Here is a 20,612-nt window from a genome sequence, read left to right as displayed (position 1 = left end):
CCAACATCAGGAGCATGTTTCCTACCTCTAGCGTGTCCAATCCCTTAATAATCTTATATGTTTCAATCAGATCCCCTCTCATCCTTCTAAATTCCAGTGTATACAAGCCCATTCGCTCCAATCTTTCAACATATGACAGTCCCGCCATCCCGGGAATCAACCTCGTGAACCTATGCTGCACTCCCTCAATAGCAAGAATGTCTTTCCTCAAATTTGGAGACCAAAACTGAACACAATACTACATGTGTGGTCTCACCAAGGCCCTGTACTACTGCAGAAGGACCTCTTTACTCCTATACTCAACTCCCCTTGTTATGAAGGCCAAAATGCCATTAGCTTTCTTCACTGCCTGCTGTACCTGTATGCTTACTTTCAGTGACTGATAAACAAGAACACCTAGATCTCGTTGTACTTCCCCTTTTCCTAACTTGACTCCATTTAGATAGTAATCTGCCTTCCTGTTCTTGTCACCAAACTGCATTAAACTGCATCTACCATGCATCTGCCCACTCACCCAAACTGTCCAAGTCACCCTGCATTCTCCTAACATCCTCCTCATATTTCACACTGCCACCCAGCTTTGTGTCATCTGCAAATTTGCTAATGTTGCTTTTAATTCTTTCATCTAAATCATTAACGTATATTGTAAATAGCTGCAGTCCCAGCACCGAGCCTTGCGGTACCCCACTAGTCACTGCCTGCCATTCTGAAAGGGACCTGTTAATTCCTACACTTTCCTGTCTGCCAATCCATGTCAATACTCTGCCCCCAATACCATGTGCCCTAATTTTGCCCACTAATCTCCTATGTGGGACCTTATCAAAGGCTTTCTGAAAGTCCAGGTACACTACATCCACTGGCTCTCCCTTGTCCATTTTCATACTTACATCCTCAAAAAATTCCAGAAGATTAGTCAAGCATGATTTCCCCTTCGTAAATCCATGCTGACTCAGCCAAACCTGTTACTGCTATCCAAATGTGTCATAATTTAATCTTTTATGATTGACTCCAGCATCTTCCCCACCACTGATGTCAGGCTAACTGGTCTATAATTCCCCCTTTTCTCTCTCTCCCTCCTTTCTTAAAAAGTGGGATAAGATTAGCTATCCTCCAATCCTCAGGAGCTGATCCTGAATCTATAGAACATTGGAAAATGATTAACAATGCATCAACAGTTTCTAGAACCACCTCCTTAAGTACCCTGGGACGCAGACCATCAGGCCCTGGGGATTTATCAGCCTTCAGTCCCATCAATCTACCCGACATCATTTTCTGCCTAATGTGAATTTCCTTCAGTCCCTCCGTTACCCTAGGTCCTCTGGCCACTATTACATCTGGAAGGTTGTCTGTGTCTTCCCTAGTAAAGACAGATCCAAAGTATCTGTTCAACTCGTCTGCCATTTCCTTGTTCCCCATAATAAATTCACCCGTTTCTGCCTTCAAGGGCCCAACTTTGGTCTTAACTAATCTTTTCCTCTTCACATACCTAAAGAAGCTTTTACTATCCTCCTTTATATTCTTGGCTAGCTTACCTTCATACCTCATCTTTTCCCCCCGTATTGCCTTTTTAGTAATCTTCTGTTGCTCTTTAAAAGTTTCCCAATCCTCTGGCTTCCTGCTCATCTTTGCCCTATGTTATACTTCTCTTTTATTTTTATACTGTCCTTTACTTCCCTTGTCAGCCACAGTCGCCCCCTACTCCCCTTAGAATCTTTCTTCCTCTTTGGAATGAACTGATCCTGCACCTTCTGTATTATTCCCAGAAATACCCGCCATTGTTGTTCCGCTGCCATTCCTGCTAGGGTATCCTTCCAGTCAACTTTGGCTAGTTCCTCCCTCATGGCTCCATAGTCCCCTTTGTTCAACCGTAATACTGACAATTCCAATTTTCCCTTCTCCCTCTGAAATTGTAGATGAAAACTTATCATATTATGGTCACTACGTCCTAATGGCTCCTTTACCTTGAGTTCCCTTATCAAATCCGGTTCATTACACAATACTAGATCCAGAATTGCCTTCTCCCTGGTAGGCTCCAGCGCAAGCTGCTCTAAGAATCCATCTCAGAGGCACTCCACAAACTCCCTTTTTTGGGGTCCAGTACCACCTGATTTTCCCAGTCAACCTGCATGTTGAAATCCCCCATTACAACCGTAGTATTACTTTTGCGACGTGCTAATTTTAGCTCTTGATTCAACTTGCACACTATATCCAGGCTACTGGGGGCCTGTAGATAACTCCCATTGGGTTCTTTTTGCCCTTACAATTTCTCAGTTCTATCCATACTTACTCTACATCTCCTGATTCTATGTCACCCCTCGCAAGGGACTGAATTTCATTCCTCACCAATAGAGCCACCCCACCCCCTCTGCCCACCTGTCTGCCCTTTTGATAAGACGATTACCCTTGAATATTCATTTCCCAGCCCTGGTCCTCTTGCAGCCATGTCTCTGTTATTCCCACAACATCATACTTGCCAATTTCCAACTGACCCTCAAGCTCATCCACTTTATTTCTTATACTTCGTGCATTCATATATAATACTTTTAATCCATTACTCCCCTTGCTTCTCACATCGATCCCCATTGCACTTGGCCATACTCTCTGATCCCTTCCTGAGCTTTCTGCCCTGTCAATTCTGTTGTCTTTCTTAACTCTTCTTATTCTCTCTTTCCCTTTAACTCCATCCTTATATTTCCAGTTCGTCTCCTCCCCCCCACTTATTAGTTTAAATACACCCGTGTAGCAGTGGCAAACCTGTCTGCCAGAATGCTGGTCTCCCGCCTGTTAAGGTGCAACCCGTCCCTTTTGTACAATTCATCCCTACCCCAAAACAGATCCCAGTGGTCTAAGAATCTAAAACCCTGCTTCCCGCACCAGCTTCTCAGCCACACATTGAGATCCCATCTCTCCCTGTTCCTGCCCTCACCAGCACGAGGAACTGGAAGAACACCATCTTTAAATCCCGCCTGTTGCTGCAGAAACCCCTTTTCTGTTCCTCTCACTATGGAGTCCCCTTCTACCACGGCCGTGCCTGTTGTCTGTCTCCTCAGCTTTGCTTCAGTGCCGATTTTTAACTTGCAGACCTGTCCGCCTCTCAGACTGGCAGTGTCTTCTGTCCCAACAGCTTCAAAGAGGGTGAACCTGTTTTCAAGTGGCACATCCCCCGGGGTCTCCTGTACTTTCAGCTCCCATCCCTTCCTCATTGTTGCCCCCGTTCTCTCCTCCGGTATCTTCGGAGTAACAATCTCACTGTAGGTCCTGTTCAGAAAACTCTCGGTTTCCCGGATGAACCTGAGGTCATCCACTTGCCTCTCCAGTGCCCCAACACGTTCCTTCAGGAGCTGAACCTGGACACACTTTTCACAGTTGTAGCAGCCGGAGGCTCCATCAGTGTCCCTGACCTCCCACATCAGGCAAGCATCACACTGAATCTGTCATTTCTTCACCACCTCTCACCCTCCCCACTGTGGCATAGTCTCCTCCCTCAGCCTCCTCGCCGAAGACTCTCGAGCCAAAGACTCGCACTTTCCTCACAAGGCCCTTCCCTCGACAGGGCCGCTCCCCGAGTCAAAGCCTCAAAGCTCCACTCCTTTACTGGCCCGCTCACTCGCTGGCATGGTGGGTGGTGGGGTTGCATGGCGGGGTTTAAATCGGAGTGCCAGAACAGTTAGTTAGTGGAGAGGATGTGGAGACAGATGTTGGTCAGACCTCAGACAAAGTTTGAGCATGGTGCTACTGGAGTTCTGAGCTGTACACATTTCAATGCAAGAAGCCTGGCAGGAAAGATGGGCCAGCTCGGGGCACGGATCAACACCTGGAATTATAACATCCAGGCACCATTAAGACTTGCTTGCTGGAGGGTCAGAACTGGCAGCTGATGGTTCAGTTGTTTTAGACGTGACACAGAGGGAGGGGGAAAAGGAGGGAGGGTGGCATTTCTAGGCAGTGCTCCATCATGTCAGACATGGGTGAACTGAGAAATAACCACGTCAAGGGTTATTACACGTCTAGTTATTACAGACCAGCCTAGAGAAGTACGGCACAGAAGCAGGCTGTTTGGCACATCTAGTCCATGCCAAAACCATTTAAACAGCCTACTCTCATTGACCTGCACCTGGTCCATAGCCCATCCATACTCCGACCATCGTTTAGATGTTGAAACTGAGCTTGCATGGACAATTTGTATTGTATCCACACTCTCAGTGTGAAATGAGTGAAGAAGTCTCCCCTCATGTTTCCCTTAAACTTTTCACCTTTCACCCTTAACCCCTGACCTCTGGTTGTAGTCCCACCCAACCTCAGTGGAAAAGCCTGCTTGCATTTACCTCTCACAGGCCTTCAGTCAGAACAGAAACCATCTCCTACCACTCCCTGGCTTCTCCCACAAAGCCAAAGTCTGACCCGATTTACTACCTCCTCCTGGATGCCGAGCGATTGAACCTGACCAGTCCTAGGGATTATATAAATGCATATTCTGCATAGTTGTATTCTATCTGGGTTTGTATGGGCAAGGGCTGGGCATCAGGACTCACGCTGTGAGTGTGACTGTACTGTGTTTTTAGCACCCTGACCCTGTAGTAACACTGTCTCATTTGGCTGTGTTCATGAGAACTCATGTATGATCAAATGAGAATTGAACTTGAATTGAATTTAGAGGAACAACTCTGTAGATTGCCTCAAGATTCGGAGGAGTAAACTTGGGATGGAGATGAGGAGGAACTGCTTTTCCCACGGAGTGGTGAATCTGTGGAATTCTCTGCCCAACGAAGCAGTGGATCTACCTTAGTCAAGATATTTAAGACCAAGTTGAACAGGTTTTTGCATGGTAGGGGAATTAAGGGTCATGGGGAAAAGGCAGGTAGGTGGAGATGAGTCCATGGCCAGATCAGCCATGATCTTATTGAATGGTGGAGCAGGCTCGATGGGCCGGATGGCCGACTCGTCCTATTCTTAAAGAGAGGGGGAGAGGGGTAAAGGGAGAGAGATAGGGGCAGTGGGAGAGGTGGGGAGGTGTGGAGAGGGGGAAAGGGGAGAAGGGTGGAGGGGGGAGAAGGGTGGAGGGGGGAGAAGTGGGAGAGGTGAAGAGGGGGGAGTGTGGGGGAAAGGTACAGAAGGGGAGAGTGGTGGGGAGTGAAGGGGAGAGTGGGAGAAGGGGGAAGAGGAAGAGAGGGGAAGGATGACAGTGAGAGAAATGGAGGGAGAGGGAGAGGGGAAAGGGCAGAGTCGGAGGGAAGGGGAGAGGGGAAAGGACAGAGTCGGAGGGAAGGGGGAGAGGGGAAAGGACAGAGTTGGAGGGAAGGGGAGTGGGGAAAGGGCAGAGTCAGAGGGAAGGGGGAGAGGGGAAAGGGCAGAGTCGGAGGGAAGGGGGAGAGGGGAAAGGGCAGAGTCAGAGGGAAGGGGGAGAGGGGAAAGGGCAGAGTCGGAGGGAAGGGGGAGAGGGGAAAGGGCAGAGTCAGAGGGAAGGGGGAGTGGGGAAAGGGCAGAGTCAGAGGGAAGGGGGAGAGGGGAAAGGGCAGAGTCAGAGGGAAGGGGGAGAGGGGAAAGGACAGAGTCGGAGGGAAGGGGAGTGGGGAAAGGGCAGAGTCAGAGGGAAGGGGGAGAGGGGAAAGGGCAGAGGGAAGGGGGAGAGGGGAAAGGGCAGAGTCGGAAGGAAGGGGGAGAGGGGAAAGGGCAGAGTCGGAGGGAAGGGGAGGGGGAAGGGCAGAGTTGGAGGGAAGGGGAGAGGGGAAAGGGCAGAGGGAAGGGGGAGAGGGGAAAGGGCAGAGTCGGAAGGAAGGGGGAGAGGGGAAAGGGCAGAGTCGGAGGGAAGGGGAGAGGTGGGTAGAGTGGAGCTAGGGGGCGAGATGGGGAGATGTGCATGTTAAAATCTCTCATGACTATCAAAACAGTGTCCTTTTGACATGCCTTTTCGATTTCCTGTATATAACTGTCGTCAGGGTCCTAATACCATTGCAGTTTCTTAACTCAACATCTTCCGTTGAGAGGGGGTGAGAGGGAACATGAGGGGGAGAAGGGGTGATGAGTGGAGAGAGTGGGTGAAAGGGGGATAGGTGTGGAAGAGGGCAGGAAGGGGGAGAGGGTGGGTGAGAGGTGAGAAGGGGAGAGTGAGGAGTGAGAGGTGGCGAGAGGGAAGAGCATGATGGAGAGAGGGGAAAGGGGAGGTGGAGAGGTGTGTAGAGAGGGCCACAGAAGCAAGAGAGAGGGGAGGGGAGTATGGGGAGAGAGGGAGAGGTGTGGAGAGTGCAGGCAGAGAAGTAAGAGGGAGAATGGGGAGGGGATAGTGTGGGGAAAAAGGGAGGCGGGTTGGAGTGGTAGAGAGGGGGAGAGAATGAGCGAGAGAGTGGAGGAGTGTGGGGAGAGTGGTGGGAAGAGTGGGGAAGAAGGGGAGAGGAAGTGAGAGGGGAAGGTGTGAGATGCAGAGGGGAGAGAGTGGAGGAGAGGGGGAGTGTGGGGGAGATGATCGGGGGTGAGAGGGAGCAGTGGGGGGTGAGGTATAGTGAGGGGGAGAATGTGTGAGAGAAGAGGAGAGTGTGAGGGGCAGAGGTGAGGAGGGCAGAGAGGTGGGGAGAGTTGAGAGTTGGGAGGGCAAGATGGGGAAAGGGGGAGAGTGTGGTGGGTGAGCGAGGGGGAGAAGGGGAGTGAGGCATGGAGAGGGTGGAGAGAATGGATAGAGCTGGAGAAGTGAGAGAGGAAGAGAGGGCGTGAAAGAGGAGGTGCAGAGGGGGAGGGAGAGAAAGGTCAGAGTTGGATAGTGAGGAGAAGAAAGGGGTGGAGGGTGGGAGAGGTGAGAAATTGGGGAGGAAAAAGGAGAGATGCTTAGCAAGGGGGTAGGGGGTCGTGAGGAGAGGGGTAGAGGGGTCATGGAGGGTGAGAGTTGTGGGGAGAGGGGGTAGAGGTGGTAGAGGGGTCGTGGAAGGTGAGAGGTGTGGGGAGAGGGGGTAGAGGGGTCGTGGAGGTGTAGGGAGAGGGGAAGAGAGAGTTGGGGAGCTGGTGGGGGAGTGGGGGTAAGAGTGGGAAAGAGGAGGGAAAAGGGTGATAGGTAGGGAGAGGGGCTGGTGGGGAGAAAGGGGGCGAGGGAGCAGGAGGGAGGGGAGGGGGAAAGGTGGTGAGAAATGGCAAGAGCAGTTGAGGGAGTGAGGTAAGAGGGGGGTATGAAGGGGTGTGCAGAAAGAGGGGATAGAGTAGGGAGACGGGTGAGTAGTGGGAGAGAGTAGGAGGAAGTGTACAGGGGAGAGGAGAAGAGGTGTGGAGAGAGGGTGAAATGAGTGTGAGGGGTAGAGAGGAAGAAGGGATGAGAGAGGGGGGTGAGTGGGGCAAAGGTGAGAGAAGGGGATGGGGAAAGAGGGAGGAGAGAGGGGGAGGAGTGAGAGGTTGGAAGAGCTGGGTGAGAGGGAAAGAGAGGTGAGGAGAGCGGGGAGAGGGCAAAGTGGCCAAGATGGGAATGTTACGTACTCGTGACACGTGACAGTGGTACCCTTGTCACGTGACTGGGGTTGAAGTTATACTGGACTTGAGGTAATGGTCTTGTGATGGTGGAGTGACGTCATTTTCCCGCCAGTAGAGGTCATGTGAGAGGTATTTTTTATAGGTTATAAAAGGAAGACCCCACCCTGTGAGGTGGGGCAGTTCATGGCTGGATTTGCCATGTTGACTTCATGCCACTGCATGATTTAATGTGATGACGCAGTTTAGTTGAAAGATGAAGTTTTATCTAATGCCTAAAGTTTAAAAGCTCATTGCCAGCAGTTTCTTTACAACACTGTTGGTTAAGAATCAGTGGAGAGTGAAGATCGGAGTTCGGGAGTTAAAGATCGAGGAGAATCGATTTTCGACGGTGAAACAGGTTCGGCCTTATTTGATCCTTATTCGGAAGGATTTCGTTGACTGTTCTCGTGTTAATCTCTGCGGGATAGCAGAAGATTGAGGACAGTGTGATAAAGGAAAGGTCAGTGCCTCTAAGCCGTTTTGTTTCGTAAATTCTTCGTGGGAAAAGTTCAATGCCGGGGATCGAAGAAAAACGATGTGAAAGAGAATTTAAATTGCCTTAAAAAGTCTCTCCTTTTAAATGGACTGTGAGCATTTTGAACTTTTGGCAATATCATTTTAAAGAACTGTTTTTGCAACATCGCTTTAAGAACTGTTTAAGCTGCCGCACAGCAGCTGATTTCCGGTTACGTTAGTGTTTGTTTACTTTTGGGGGGGTTTGTTTTCAGTGTTTAATAAACGTGTTATTTGTTATAAAAACCCTTGCCTAACTCACATATATTTATTGTTGCCTGAATACGTAACATAAATATGGGGGCTCGTCCGGGATTGGATCATTTGAGTTTAAATGCTTGTTAACTTTTGACTCGGTGTTTTGGAAATGGGGAATACTCGATTCTTTTGTTTGATTGGCTTGCGAGTGGTTTTCGGCAACGATGAATATTGATGAGTTTCTGGCTTCGCCAGGCGCGGAGTTGTTAGCGAAGGCGAAAAAGACTGAGGTGTCTGAGATAGCTAGTAGATTGCAATTAAAGGTATTTTGCAGACTACATCAAAGGCTGTTATACAAAGAAAAATCGCGTCTCACTATGTGAATTCGGGTGTTTTTGATGATTCGGTTTTAGAATCGTTTCCAATAAGTAATTTGGAGATGCAGTTGCAAATCGAACAAATGATGTTAGAGTGTTGTAAATTAGAGGCTGAACAAAAACAGAGGGAATTTGAATATGCAATGGAGGAATTAAGGTCTAGGAAACAGTCTTCTGGTTCTAAAAAACCGTCTGTTACTAGTCAAGAAATTAAATTGGTCCCTCCATTTAGTGAAACAGAAGTGGAAAGATATTTTCAACATTTTGAAGCTATTGCTCAGATGTCAGAGTGGCCGAGAGATAAATGGTCAGTGTTGTTACAGAGTGTAATTAAAGGCAAAGCACAACAAGTTTACACAGCTTTAACTGCTGCGCAAGCACTTGATTATGATATTGTGAAAATGCATATTCTCAAAGCGTACGAATTAGTCCCAGAAGATTATAGGGAAAGATTCAGAAGTTTGAAAAAGTCTGTGGAAAAGACTTACGTGGAATTTGCCTATGATAAAGCTATGTGTTTTGAGAGATGGGTTTCTTCTAAAAATGTAGATGGGGACTATGATACATTGAGAGAGCTGATTTTGATGGAGGAATTTAAAAAAAGCATTCCTGTTGAAGTAAGGACCTACTTAAATGAGAGAGATACTGATAAATTGCAACACTGTGCTAGATTAGCTGATGAGTATGTTTTAATCCATAAGAATAAATTTCCTCAGGGCAGAATTTTTAAGAGGAAAAATAACATGGAGACTCTAGGTAAATCAGAAATTAAATCAGAGGTTAATGAGAAAGGTAAGGAGGAAGGAAAACCTGTGAAGGAAAGACAGTTTGGTCTTATTTGTAACTATTGTAAGAAGCCTGGCCATGTAATAGCTAACTGTTTCAAATTGAAAAAGAAAGAGAAGGAAGCAGTTCCAGATGCTTGTGTGCAACATACTGAAGCACCTGTAAAGTTACAGGGTTTGGTAAAACACAAATGAGGCTTTGTTAGAGTCTGACCAAGTTAAAGAGGGATATGATCATTTTATAACTGAAGGGTTTGTATCCTTGAAAGAAGGATCTACTCTGGTGCCAATAAAAATCCTTAGGGATACTGGAGCTTCTCAATCACTGATGTTAGACAGTGTGTTGAAGGTTAATGAAGAGAGTGATACTGGTGAGGTAAATTACATAAGAGGTGTTGGGAGTGATTTTATGCCTGTACATTTACATAAAGTAAATTTAAAGTCAGGGTTAGTTACAGGATTTGTTAAAGTAGGATTACAGCATAGCTTACCTGTGAAGGGTATTTCTTTATTGTTAGGTAATGACTTGGCAGGTGGACAAGTTTTTCCTGAAGTGCATTTGACAATGGAATCAGAGGAACCAGAGATGAATTCTAACACAGATTCTTCCTGTGTTGTGACTAGAGCTATGGCTAAAAGGATTGATGTGCAGAATGAGGTTGTTACTTATGACTGTTCAACTCAGGATTCGAGTTTTGAGGATGTGTCAGAGACTTTCTTACCTTCGTTGTTTGAACAAGATTCTGGGAGTAAGTCTGACTATGAAGATTTATCTCTGTCTCGGAAGGAGATGATAGCAGAGCAGAATAGGGACCCTGAGATTATAAAATTAAGGGAACAAGCTTTACTAGATGGTGAAATTGAGAAGGTGTCAGCAGGATATTACTTGGAAAAAGGAGTGTTGATGAGGAAGTGGAGGTCGCCTACAATTCCTGCAAGTGAGGAATGGAATGTTGTTTACCAGTTAGTTGTTCCTAAAGTTTATCGAAATGAGATTTTAACTGTAGCTCATCGTGTGGACATCAAGGGGTAAGGAAAACTGTGGACAAGATTTAAAATTTTTTTTACTGGCCTGGTCTAAGAAAAGATGTGGCGATGTTTTGTAAAATGTGCCATACTTGTCAAATTGTGGGTAAACCAAATCAGGTTACACCAGTAGCTCCATTACAACCTATTCCAGCACTTGGTGAACCGTTTTCTAAAGTTATTGTAGATTGTGTTGGTCCATTACCAAAGACAAAAACTGGTTATCAGTATTTGTTGACTATCATGTGTACTTCGTCTAGATTTCCAGAGGCAGTACCACTTAGGAATATAAAAGCTAAAACTGTGACAAAGGCTCTTATAAAATTCTTTACTTATTTTGGATTACCTAAGGAAACACAAACTGATCAAGGCAGTAATTTTATGTCTGGATTGTTTCAACAGATAGTTTATAAATTGGGAGCTAAGCAAATCACTTCGTCTGCATATCATCCAGAATCGCAAGGTGCCTTGGAGAGGTTTCATTCTACCCTCAAGAATATGATTAGGACATATAGTGTGGAAAATGAAAGTGACTGGGATGAGGGTATAAACTTACTTTTATTTGCAGTAAGGGAATCGGTACAGGGATCTTTAGGTTTTAGTCCATTTGAACTTGTGTTTGGGCATAGAGTTAGAGGACCTTTAGCTTTATTGAAAGAACAGTGGATTAGTAAGGAAGTACACACTAATTTGTTGGACTATGTTTTGAAATTTAAGGACAGGTTACATAAAGCTTGTAGCTTAGCCAAGGAAAATTTAAAGTTGGCTCAGGAGAAAATGAAAACTTGGTATGATAAAGAAGCCAGGATGAGGATGTTTAAGCCTGGAGATAAGGTGTTGGTTCTTTTCCCAGTGCAGACAAATCCTTTACAAGCTAGATTTCATGGTCCTTATGAAATTGTGTCTAAAATCAATGATGTGAATTACGTGATAAAAACTCCAGATCGTAGAAGGTCAACACAACTTTGCCATATAAATATGATAAAACCATATTTTGGGAAACGATCTGGTACTGTGACTGTTGTGGTTAGTGAGAATGAGTTTGATTTAACTAGGAACAAGATAGATGATTCATCTGAGTTTCATTCTAAATCCAACATTGTTTCTGTTAGGTTACCAAATTCAACCATTCTGGAAAATATGGATGAGAAATTAGCACATTTACAGCTAGAGCAGAAACAACAGATGAAGGAATTAATTTTTAAATATAAGGATTTGTTTCCAGATGTTCCGAGGACTACTATAGCTTCACATGATGTAGATGTTGGAGATGCCAAACCTATTAAACAACATCCATATAGGATGAACATGGAAAAATGTGAACTTGCTGAGAAAGAAATTGAATATATGTTAGAGAATGATATTATTAGACATTCTAACTCGAATTGGAGTTCGCCATGTGTTATGGTGCCAAAACCAGATGGTAGTATTAAGTTTTGTACGGACTATAGGAAGGTGAATGCTGTAACGAAAACAGATGCATATCCAATTCCTAGAGTAGATGATTGTGTAGATAAAGTTGGAAAAGCAAAGTTCCTTACAAAGATTGATTTATTGAAAGGGTATTGGTGTGTTCCATTAACGGACAGAGGTAGAGAGATTTCTGCATTTGTAACTCCATCTGGGTTATATGAGTATAATGTTCTTCCATTTGGGATGAAGAATGCCCCAGGTACTTTCCAGAGGATGATTAACTCTGTGATTCAGGGTTTGAAAGATACTGATGCTTATATTGATGATTTAGTGACAGGAAATGATACTTGGGAAGCACACATTATTGTGGTGGAGAAATTGTTTGAAAGGCTTTCAAAAGCTAACTTAACTATTAATTTAGCTAAGAGTGAATTTGGACATGCCACTGTGACTTACCTTGGCTATGTTGTAGGTCAAGGTAAGGTAGCTCCTGTTCAGGCAAAAGTTCAGGCAATTTTAGAGATTCCCATTCCAACGGGGAAAAAAACTCTCAGAAGATTTTTGGGAATGGTAGGATATTATCGGAAATTTTGTAAGAATTTTACTAATGTTGCCCTTCCATTAACTAACCTTCTGCAGAAGAATGTGAAGTTTGTGTGGACAGTGCCTTGTCAAGAAGCATTTGAAAAATTGAAAATAATGATATGTCAACAACCTGTGCTTAAGGCACCTGACTTTGAAAAACCTTTTTCATTAGCTGTAGATGCTAGTGATGAGGCTGCAGGAGCAGTATTGATGCAAAGGAATGAGGGTGATGAAGTTGATCATCCAGTAGCTTACTTTTCTAAGAAATTTAATAAGCATCAAAGAAATTATTCAACAATAGAGAAAGAATTGTTATCTCTTGTTTTAGCTTTAGAATATTTTGAGGTATATGTTGGTACAACTCAAAAACCACTTATTGTTTACACTGATCATAATCCGTTAGTTTTTCTGAGTAAGATGAAAAACAAAAACAGAAGATTATTAAATTGGAGTTTGATGTTACAAGAGTACAATATTGTGATAACTCATATTAAAGGTAAAGATAATGTGGTTGCTGATTGTCTATCTCGATGTTGAATGTACAATGTAATTTTTTTTATGGAGTGGTTTTTTTTTCCAATTGTAACACTCCTACTGTATTGTGAGTTGTAAGCTGTTATATGATGGTATTGTATATTATGTATGTTAAAAAAATTTATACATTTGTTTTTCTTGTAAGTAATTGTTAAAATTTTTGTTCTTGTCAGACCAAAAATGTTTTTTTTTAGAGGGAGGTGTTACGTACCCTTGTCACGTGACTGGGGTTGAAGTTATACTGGACTTGAGGTAATGGTCTTGTGACGGTGGAGTGACGTCCTTTTCCTGCCAGTAGAGGTCATGTGACAGGTTTTTTTTACAGGGTATAAAAGGAAGACACCACCCTGTGAGGTGGGGCAGTTCATGGCTGGATTTGCCATGTTGACTTTATGCCACTGCGTGATTTAATGTGATGACGCAGTTTAGTTGAAAGATGAAGTTTTATCTAATGCCTAAAGTTTAAAAGCTCATTGCCAGCAGTTTCTTTACAACACTGTTGGTTAAGAATCAGTGGAGAGTGAAGATCGGAGTTCGGGAGTTAAAGATCGAAGAGAATCGATTTTCGACGGTGAAACAGGTTCGGCCTTATTTGATCCTTATTCGGAAGGATTTCGTTGACTGTTCTCGTGTTAATCTCTGCGGGATAGCAGAAGATTGAGGACAGTGTGATAAAGGAAAGGTCAGTGCCTCTAAGCCATTTTGTTTCGTAAATTCTTCATGGGAAAAGTTTGATGCCGGGGATCGAAGAAAAACGACATGAAAGAGAATTTAAATCGCCTTAAAAAGTCTCTCCTTTTAAATGGACTGTGAGCATTTTGAACTTTTGGCAATATCATTTTAAAGAACTGTTTTTGCAACATCGCTTTAAGAACTGTTTGAGCTGCATCACTTTAAGAACTGTTAAGCTGCCGCACAGCAGCTGATTTCCGGTTACGTTAGTGTTTGTTTACTTTTGGGGGGTTTGTTTTCAGTGTTTAATAAACATGTTATTTGTTATAAAAACCCTTGCCTAACTCACATATATTTATTGTTGCCTGAATACGTAACAGGAAGAGAAGGCATAGAAGGGAGAGTGTGGCGAGGAGAGGTGAGAAGATGGGGACAGAGGGGTGATATGGGTAAAGTGGCTGAGAGAATTGGAAAGGAGGGGAGGGAGGGAGTGGGGAATGGGGTGAGGTGGGTACAGAGGTCGAGAGAATGGGAAGGGGGGTAGACAGGGAGAATGTGGGAAAGGTGAGGGGTAGTTGACGGGGTAGGGGAGAGAGCGGGGAGGTGGGAAGAGAGAAATGGGACAGTGTAGGGGAGAGGGCGCGAGTGGGGGAGAGATGTGTTGAGGGATGGGACAGTGGTAGGTAGAGAGGGGCAGAAAGGGCGTGAAGGGGTGAGGGACAGTTTGGGGGGGGAGAGAGGGTGGGTAGAGAAGTGGAGAGAGTGGTGGGGGGCGGAAGGCAGAGGGTGTAGAGGAGGAGAGTGAGGGGAGAGAGGGGGTGAGGGAGGGACTGGCTTCTGGTTTAAGATGGTGCCTGTGAATTTCAGCGACAGCTGATTGATGACTAATGAAACTAGGAAAACAGCTAAACACTTTGCTAATCACTCTTTTTCTGGCAAATGATCATCGCAAACCGTAGTCTGTAACTTCCCTTTGGGCTTGCAGGCAATTTGTTGTGGCGGAACTGAGGCAAGGCGGGGCGAGGCCACGGGCCCATCGCCAAGAGCGATCGGTTCAAGTGCTGGCCGAATCGGGAAGATCCGGCACAGGCTGAATCGAGGCGACTGGCCCCAGGCCCCAGGCCCCAGGGCGTGTGGAAGCGATGATCCTGCTGTTTTGCGCTGTGCTGAATCGGTAAGATCGGGCACAGGCTGAATCGAGGCGAATGGCCCCAGGCCCCAGGGCGTGTGGAAGCGATGATCCTGCTGTTTTGCGCTGTGCTGAATCGGTAAGATCGGGCACAGGCTGAATCGAGGCGAATGGCCCCAGGCCCCAGGGCGTGTGGAAACGATGATCCTGCTGTTTTGCACTGTGCTGAATCGGTAAGATCGGGTACAGGCTGAATCGAGGCGACTGGCCCCAGGCCCCAGAGTGTATCTTGGCAACTGAACCCAATGTTTTGTCAACCATTTAAGCAGAAGACAAAATTGGAAAGGCACCATCTTGAGCTAAAGGTTGAGCAGGCTTCGAAGACAAGTATTCCTGAGTACCATCCCACTGGGGATGCCCAGTCAATAGATTTAATGATTAAAAATGTAAATAGTGTCATTTAATTTAAAATCCAGTACATCTATTATCACATTCATTTTTCTTTTATGAAATAACATCAGTTTAAAGGCACAAATCACGAAAAGTGCAATATTCCCCCCTCACCCACCACTCCCCGTCTATTCAGGGCTCATTGAGACCAGGCTGGGCTGAAGCAGGAAGGAAGGCTTCACAGACCCCTTCCCACATGGTCAATAAGGTGCAGCGGGGTGTCCCAAGGTAACCATTTTACTGGGCAGGGTAGGAGGTAAGATGGAAGTGCGTGGCCAATTTTGGAAATTCCTCAAACACTTCCTTCAGCTCCACCGTGGTTGGTCCCAAGCCCAGTTGAGAGAGGAGGACATAGGGCCAGCAACCCCATCCCTTAAAAACCAAGATACCCCAAAGACTTCATCCGTGGAAGAGGAAGGGAAGGGGTACTCTTCAACTTGGAAGACTAGCTCAGGACAGAGGACTCCGGCGAGCTGCTATCAACAGCCTTTGCCCCAATAGGGGTGATGGGGCAGTTTCATATTCTACAGACTGGATTGCAAACGAGAAATGGGTTTGCTTCATGTGTACAAAGTTACTCAGTCTCACCAGGTCAGTGTGCAACATGGACATGGGGTGGGGGGGGGGGGGAGAATTCTATCAGAAAACGTATCCATAAGTACCTCCTGCCCCTTTCTTCCCCCTCCCCCCGAAAGGCTGAGGCAGTCACCGGCAAATTACTCTGTGTGTAATTTCTTAAATGTGGGGGTGGTAAGAGGGTTGGGGGAGGGTTCCTGAGGGGGAGGGGTTATTTCTCCTCCTTCTTCGAGGCCTTGTTCTTCTTGTTCAAGATCTTCATCAGGGATTTGGACATGTAGTACGGTCTCTCTGGAGAGCCGTCGTTCCGCTCAAGGTCTTCCACTGTGGGCGAAGAGAGAAGCAGAGAGAGACGTCAGTGCTGAAGGGTCACCCCTCCTGGGAGAGAGAGACCAGGATGAATGTCCTACCCTGGTTTGTTCTCCCCAAGTGCAACACTTAAATTCCATCTCCCATCTACAGCCCTGCTCCAGATCTTTGCAAGCTTTCATAGACTGGATATCCAGGAGCGGGTGGGTGCAGGTGCGAAATTCCTAGCCAGGATTTGGGATTGAAACGCAGAGACACATTGCCATGCAATGGGGCAAGAGGGTTTGGGAATCCCTCCTCGCAAGCTGTGATCAATGTTGGCTCCAGTGCGACTGAGGGATGTGACATTACCTCTGCTCAATAAAAGAGAGGAAGGGAGTTGGTGTGAGGGCCCAATGTTATTGAAACCTGTCAAATATTGTAAGGCCTCAACAGAGTGGATGTTGAGAGGATGTTTCCTATAGAGGGGGGAGTCTGGGACCAGAGGACACAGATAGAGTGGATGTGGAAAGGATGTTTCCTATAGTGGGGGAGTCTAGGACCAGAGGACACAGATAGAGTGGATGTTGAGAGGATGTTTCCTATAGAGGGGGGAGTCTGGGACCAGAGGACACAGATAGAGTGGATGTGGAAAGGATGTTTCCTATAGTGGGGGAGTCTAGGACCAGAGGACACAGATAGAGTGAATGTTGAGAGGATGTTTCCTATAGAGGGGGGAGTCCAGGACCAGAGGAACCAGCCTCAGAATAGAGAGACGTCCATTTGGAACAGAAATGTGGAGGAATTCCTTTAGCCAGAGGGTGGTGAATGTGTGGAATTCATAGTCACAGACAGCTGAGGAGGCCAAGTCACTGGGTAGATTTATAGACAATAGACAATAGGTGCAGAAGTAGACCATTCGGCCCTTTGAGCCTGCACCGCCATTCTGAGATCATGGCTGATCATCTACTATCAATACCCGGTTCCTGCCTTGTCCCCATAGCCCTTGATTCCCCTATCCATAAGATACCTATCTAGCTCCTTCTTGAAAGCATCCAGAGAATTGGCCTCCACTGCTTTCCGAGGCAGTGCATTCCAGACCCCCACAACTCTCTGGGAGAAGTAGTTTTTCCTTAACTCTGTCCTAAATGACCTACCCCTTATTCTCAAACCATGCCCTCTGGTACTGGACTCTCCCAGCATCTGGAACATATTTCCTGCCTCTATCTTGTCCAATCCCTTAATAATCTTATATGCTGCAATCAGATCCCCTCTCAATCTCCTTAATTCTAGCGTGTACAAGCCCAGTCTCTCTAACCTCTCTGCGTAAGACAGTCCGGACATCCCAGGAATTAACCTCGTGAATCTACGCTGCACTTCCTCTATAGCCAGGATGTCCTTCCTTAACCCTGGAGACCAAAACTGTACACAATACTCCAGATGTGGTCTCACCAGGGCCCTGTACAAATGCAAAAGGATTTCCTTGCTCTTGTACTCAATTCCCTTTGTAATAAAGGCCAACATTCCAGTAGCCTTCTTCACTGCCTGCTGCACTTGCTCATTCACCTTCAGTGACTGATGAACAAGGACTCCTAGATCTCTTTGTATTTCTCCCTTACCCAACTCTACACCATTCAGGTAATAATCTGCCTTCCTGTTCTTACTCCCAAAGTGGATAACCTCACACTTATTCACATTAAACGTCATCTGCCAAGTATTTTTCCACTCACCCAGCCTATCCAAGTCACTCTGAATTCTCCTAACATCCTCATCACATGTCACACTGCCACCCAGCTTAGTATCATCAGCAAACTTGCTGATGTTATTCTCAATGCCTTCATCTAAATCGTTGATGTAAATCGTAAACAGCTGTGGTCCCAACACCGAGCCCTGTGGCACCCCACTAGTCACCACCTGCCATTCCGAGAAACACCCATTCACCGTTACCCTTTGCTTTCTATCTGCCAACCAGTTTTCTATCCATGTCAATATCTTCCCCCCAATGCCATGAGCTCTGATTTTACCCACCAATCTCCTATGTGGGACCTTATCAAATGCCTTCTGAAAATCGAGGTACACTACATCCACTGGATCTCCCTTGTCTAACTTCCTGGTTACATCCTCGAAAAACTCCAATAGATTAGTCAAGCATGATTTGCCCTTGATAAATCCATGCTGGCTCGGCCCAAATCCTATCACTGCTATCTAGATATGCCACTATTTCATCTTTAATAATGGACTCTAGCATCTTCCCCACTACTGATGTTAGGCTGACAGGACGATAGCTCTTTGTTTTCTCCCTCCCTCCTTTCTTAAAAAGTGGGATAACATTAGCCATTCTCCAATCCTCAGGAAATGATCCTGAATCTAAGGAACATTGGAAAATGTTTACCAATGCATCCGCAATTTCCAGGGCCACCTTCTTTAGTACCCTAGGATGCAGACCATCTGGACCTGGGGATTTGTCAGCCTTCAGTCCCATCAGTCTACTCATCACCGTTTCCTTCCTAATGTCAATCAGTTTCATTTCTTCTGTTACCCTATGTCCTTGGCCCATCCATACATCTGGGAGATTGTTTGTGTCTTCCCTAGTGAAGACAGATCTAAAGTACTTATTAAATTCTTCTGCCATTTCTCTGTTTCCCATAACAATTTCACCCAATTCATTCTTCAAGGGCCCAACATTGTTCTTAACTATCTTCTTACTCTTCACATACCTAAAAAAGCTTTTGCTATCCTCCTTTATATTCCTGGCTAGCTTGCGTTCGTACCTCATTTTTTCTCCCTGTATTGCCTTTTTAGTTAAGTTCTGTTGTTCCTTAAAAATTTCCCAATCATCTGTCCTCCCACTCACCTTAGCTCTGTCATACTTCCTTTTTTTTAATGCTATGCAATCTCTGACTTCCTTTGTCAACCACTGTGGCCCCTTTCCTCCCTTTGAATCCTTCCTTCTCCAGGGGATGAACTGATTTTGCACCTTGTGCATTATTCCCAAGAATACCTGCCATTGCTGTTCCACTGTCTTTTCTGCTAGGATATCCATCCAGTTGACTTTGGCCAGCTCCTCCCTCATGGCTCCATAGTTTCCCCTGTTCAACTGCAACACTGACACCTCCGAGCTGCCCTTATCCTTCTCAAATTGCAGATAAAAACTTATCATATTATGGTCACTACCTCCTAATGGCTCCTTTACTTCAAGATCGCTTATCAAATGCAGTTTAATACACAAGACTAAATCCAGAATAGCCTTGTCCCTGGTCGGCTCTCGTACAAGCTGTTCCAAGAATGCATCCCGTAGGCACTCTACAAACTCCCTATCCTGGGGTCCAGCACCAACCTGATTCTCCCAGTTCACCTGCATGTTGAAATCCCCCATAACTACTGCGACATTACCTTTGCCACATGCCAATGTTAACTCCCTATTCAACTTGCACCCAATATCCATGCTACTGTTTGGTGTCCTGTAGACAACACCCATTAGGGTCTTTTTGCCCTTACTGTTCCTCAGTTCTATCCACACAGACTCTACTTCTCCTGATCCTATGTCCCCCCTTGCAAAGGACTGAATCTCATTCCTCACCAACAGGGCCACCCCACCCCCTCTGCCCACATTTCTGTCCCTACGATAGCATGTATACCCTTGTACATTCATTTCCCAGGTCTGATCTCCCTGCAGCCATGTCTCTGTTATCCCAACAACATCATAGTTACCCATTCGCACCTGAGCTTCAAGCTCATCCGCCTTATTTCTGACACTTCGTGCATTCAGATATAAAATTTTTAGCCCATTTCTCCTCTCTCTGTTTAAATCGCTGCCTATTGTGCTTAACCCAGCTTCCCGAACTCCCTTTGGGCTATATGCCCCTTGAATTTTGTTGTCCTTCCTAAATTTACTTATTCTTTCAGCACATTTAACTCCATGTTCCATCAGACCATCCCTCTGTACATGTGTCCTCCTTATCACTTGTTCCGCCTCACCTTTCTCTACTACACACTTAATATTCCGGAACCGTGTAGTCCCCACCTGTCCTTTATTCTTCATCTCGCTATCCACTCTCACATTCTGGATCCCTGCCCCCTACAAATTTAGTTTAAACTCCCCCCCCCCAACGAGCAGCACTAGCAAACTTTCCTGCAAGAATGTTAGTACCGCTCCAGTTCAGGTGTAAACCGTCCCGTCGGAACAGATCCCACCTTCCCTGGAACATGGCCCAATTATCTAAAAACCTGAAGCCCTCCCTCCTTTACCATCCTCTCAGCCACGTATTAATCTGTATAATCTTTTTGTTCCTTGCCTCACTCGAACGTGGCACAGGTAGCAATCCTGAGATTGTTACCCTGGAGGTCCTGCCCTTCAGCTTCACACTTAACTCCCTGAACTCCCTACTCAGTGAGGTTGAGTTTAAAGTGGAGGTTGATAGGTTCTTGGTTAGTAAGGGCATCAAAGATTACAGGGAGAAGGCAGGAGAATGGAGTTGAGAGGGAAAATAAATCAGCCATGATGGACTAGAAGGGATGGGCAGAATGGCATAATTGTGCTTATGTCTTGTTGTCCAACAGCCTCCCACATTGGGACAGAGA

General features: G+C 45.8%; 1 protein-coding gene across 1 annotated transcript in view; it reads right to left on the bottom strand.

Moving 5' to 3' along the window:
* Positions 1 to 15,155: 15,155 nt before the first annotated feature.
* The window catches only part of slc44a4 (solute carrier family 44 member 4), a 147,436-nt gene continuing 141,979 nt past the window's right edge, over positions 15,156 to 20,612 (bottom strand). The window contains exon 22 of the mRNA XM_073033819.1: positions 15,156 to 16,067. Coding sequence (XP_072889920.1) covers positions 15,955 to 16,067 — 113 coding nt within the window. The 3' untranslated portion in view covers positions 15,156 to 15,954. The remainder of the gene's footprint in view (positions 16,068 to 20,612) is intronic.

The sequence above is a fragment of the Hemitrygon akajei genome, chromosome 2 (genome assembly GCF_048418815.1).
Source record: "Hemitrygon akajei chromosome 2, sHemAka1.3, whole genome shotgun sequence".
NCBI classification, from domain to species: domain Eukaryota; kingdom Metazoa; phylum Chordata; class Chondrichthyes; order Myliobatiformes; family Dasyatidae; genus Hemitrygon; species Hemitrygon akajei.
This window is presented reverse-complemented; position numbering and strand designations above follow the sequence as displayed.